This window comes from Lactuca serriola, chromosome 9 (genome assembly GCF_051521515.1).
Source record: "Lactuca serriola cultivar US96UC23 chromosome 9, Lser_US96UC23_V15, whole genome shotgun sequence".
NCBI lineage: Eukaryota > Viridiplantae > Streptophyta > Magnoliopsida > Asterales > Asteraceae > Lactuca > Lactuca serriola.
This window is the reverse complement of record NC_136416.1, coordinates 95,007,510-95,011,053: the sequence shown is the minus strand read 5'-3', so window position 1 is coordinate 95,011,053 and position 3,544 is coordinate 95,007,510. Positions and strand designations below refer to the sequence as shown.

General features: G+C 34.9%; 1 protein-coding gene across 1 annotated transcript; it reads right to left on the bottom strand.

The window, feature by feature from the left end:
* Positions 1-816: 816 nt before the first annotated feature.
* On the bottom strand, positions 817-2,904 carry LOC145074048 (glucan endo-1,3-beta-glucosidase-like). The gene is made up of 3 exons (XM_079020491.1): positions 2,552-2,904; positions 1,199-2,270; positions 817-1,120 (listed from the first exon to the last, which is right to left on the bottom strand). The coding sequence occupies exons 2-3, from the start codon at positions 2,261-2,263 to the stop codon at positions 896-898; spliced, it is 1,290 nt and encodes a 429-aa protein (XP_078876617.1). The 5' UTR covers positions 2,264-2,270; positions 2,552-2,904; the 3' UTR covers positions 817-895.
* Between the last annotated feature and the right edge of the window lie 640 nt (positions 2,905-3,544).

Below are 3,544 nucleotides of genomic sequence, written 5' to 3'. Positions count from 1 at the left end.
AACAACTTTATACAAATTTTCAACTTATACGACAAACACAAACAATTTCTAACAATATATATACGACAAATTTTCAACTTATACAAATGTTATACTTATACGACAAATATATATATACAAACGACTATTTTGCACATACTATAATTTAACTATTTTTCACTTTATATAAACAATTATACGATAAGAATATACAAGTTTTTAGGTTATACAACAACTAAACAAACAACTAAAATAACAAATTGTAAACATTATCTACGCAGTCTCTACTTGTAGATTCAAACAAACACTAACAAAATAGCATTTAAACTTCAAGTATACTAAAGAAATATTAAAACTATCAAACACAACAAAATTACCCTTTTTTAACACTAAATAATACAACAAATGATAAAATAAAAAATAACTTTAAACATTAAAAGAGTTAAAATCTAACCATATTTGCGGGATTATTGACATAATCCTCCATTTTCTTCAAAAACTAAGCCAAAATTCCGAGAGAAGCCCAAAGATAGAGAGAGTTTTTGTGTAGAGAAGGGTGAAAAATGAAGAAAAAAAAACGTTTATATAGTAAAAAACGAGGGTATTTCGCAAATGAGGCTCCATTTCGCAGATGAGAAGCTCATTTCACAGATGGGGCATCTCCATCTGCGAAATCGTTAGCTATTTTTGTAATTTCGATTTTTTTTTGCTATTTTTATAATGTCATTAGTGTAAATGGTTATTTTTGTAAATTTCTCTCTTTAAAATAATAAAAATAATAAAGAAGCGCTTGTGATTTAAACTAAAATCTTAAAAACTCAAAAAATGGATAATTTATTCCCTCCGAAGAATGTCAAAGTCAATCATGCATACAGTTCAAATTAAACTCGTCTGCTAATACAAGTACACAGTTATATTAAAAAAAAATTGTATGAAGTCCATACAGAGCTACAACTCCGCAAATCACAACCGTGGTTATCAACGCCGGTGGATCATAAGTATGGCCGCTGCTACTACCGTAAGGAGTTTTGTCATCAGCCTTCGACTGAGACTCGCTGGAGTCTGAACCACCGGAAACTCCTCCAGAACCACCCGATGGACTCCCACCGCCCACCAACTCCGATGGAGAAGCCGCAGGACCCTACACATTATCAAAAACACCTTTTAATAATTCCAATTATTTCATACTAACTTTTTTTTTTAAATTCCATTTTCTTACATCATGTGATCGTCTCTTTGGTGTAGTTCCATTCAATACTCCGATATCGTAAACTTCTGTTAAATCAGGTCTGAAGAGCCCAAAATTCCTCTCTGCAAGCGAACCGGGCTTCTGATTCTCGTTAAACAACGCAAAAATATAGATTTCGAAGTTCTTTCCAGGCATCAATGGCGTCCCAACTTTAGATGTGGACTTCTTAATCATCCCATCGTTGTATGATTTTGCATTATCAGCGTTCACCCACGTAAGCCATGGTTCACCGAGTGATGGCCACCCTGTCTCCCCGACAATAATTGGCACATCTGCAAATCCCAGTTTCTTCATCGCCGAATAAATCGCATCCATCAATGAATCAAACATATTATCGTACTTTTTCCCGGTTACTTTATCGACAAAACCCGGGTTTGGTCTGAATAAACAGTAGCTATCGTTACCCGGTGAGTATCCAAAGTATGGATACGGGTTCACCATGAAAGCCGAATTGCTTTCTTGTAAAAATTGAAGCATTGGCTTTATGATTCTGACGTCCCACCCAGGCCGGAATGCTCCGGAACTGGGTGGGTCCGAGGACACCATAATGCCAAGCGAATGTGGGGTTGTGACTTTTATGTCACTCATCCCCGCCTTGAGTAACGCTTTATGAATCGTTACCATGGCGGGGACCAGGCTGTCGATAATGTCAGGTGTCCCCCAATGGAGGATCTCATTACCGACAGCAATGTAACGGATTTTGGTGTCAGGATAATAGGGTTTGATTTTTTCCTTGACCCATTGCTCCGCCTTGGCATTATCTTTAAGTGACGGGATGTCCCCATTGGGGACAGTAACCGTTACGTAGATGCCAGTGTTTGCAAACGCTTTGATGATTTCGGTGTTCATATCGAAGATTTTGATACGATCAATGATTGTGTTTTCTCTAAGGAACTGTGCGACTTCTTTAGGTGGAGGTAGATTGTCAGCAGTTGTGCCATAGTTTACACCAATTGGGTACACGGGCACGAAAATTTGGAAGAACGTCAAGAGAATAAGAAGGCGGGACGTAAAGAAATGGCTCCACATCTTCATCTTTGTTCTTTACAACATGAACATTTTGGAAGATTAATATATTTTTAGAATTAGAAGGTAACTAAATTGCTAAAGATAGATATAAGATTGGATGGGCAAGCGATTTTTAAGAACCTAAAATAATTAAAGGTAATGGACGGGTAAGATGTCATTTAAGTTTATCATTTTTTTGTACAAATATGCATACGATTTTGAATTTATATCAACGAACTAATAGTTTATAGTTGAGTTTATTGCACATAACATGATCCATTAATTTTTGTCGTTTGAAATTAGAGAAAAACTCACAATGTATATTACACCGATTGTGAAAGCTTGTTTGCCCCTTGTCACCACCATGGGATCAATCACCTCGCAACATTAATCAAATTTCCACAAAAATGAAAGTAACTCCCCCAAATGACTACCTAAGAAGATTAAAAATAGCTTTATAATCGAAAAGAACCGATAAACTTGTTAACACCTTTGTTTGGGTCGAGTAATTATGTTCTCAAACTGGCCAAAAGCATCGAATCTCTCGTTGTTTTGTTTCTTAATCGATTACAAATTATACCCAAGAATTAAGAAGGTGGTTTTATAAGAAATATGACGTTGAATGGAAAGAATTTGGAACAAATCTACCTATCGATACAGGATGAAGGGCATTACAATCGGAAAAAGGCCATATGCGTAAATAGGAATTTTGGTTGGTTTATTAAATTATCCACATATCTCGAGTGATTTTGACCGGTGAATAAGGAAGCCGCAAGAATATATAATCAATATTTTAAAATTCGTTTTTTTATTTGAACCAGTATGATGACTAGTTTAGGGATGTCAAAAAGTTTTGTGGGACCCGTTCCCATGAGGTCCTGTCAGTTCAAACCAGTGATATTTGAACTGCTCCCTTTTCCGGTTTCCGATCCAACTGATTCGACCAATCAGTTCAAACCGATTTTTAAAACGTTTGATATAACTTCATTTAATAAATGATATACCATTTAACTTAGATTATGAGTGGGCCTTATTTACTAGGAGATATGTCTCTGAATGTCTTCGCTACCAGTTTACTAACAATATATAAATAAAGAAACATATTCTATTTATTTATATTCCAAGAAAAAACTTAAATACATATTAAAATATTAGATTCTCATAAAAAAACAAAAGCATTGAAATATTTCTTTTCTTGTTTAAAACATTCCAAAACCTCTTATGGAGACCGATAAGAACATTGTCAAAACATTTTTGTGCAGAATAGAATGTCATTATCAATATCATGACTTCAAAATGTGTTCTATT

What these genes read in the sequence shown, in the direction of transcription:
- LOC145074048 (XM_079020491.1), bottom strand. Translation starts at nt 2,263, where the DNA reads ATGAAGATGTGGAGCCATTTCTTTACGTCCCGCCTTCTTATTCTCTTG. An exon ending in CAAAGAGACGATCACATGAT is followed by an intron (nt 1,121 to 1,198) that starts GTAAGAAAATGG and finishes GATAATGTGTAG; the next exon opens with GGTCCTGCGGCTTCTCCATC.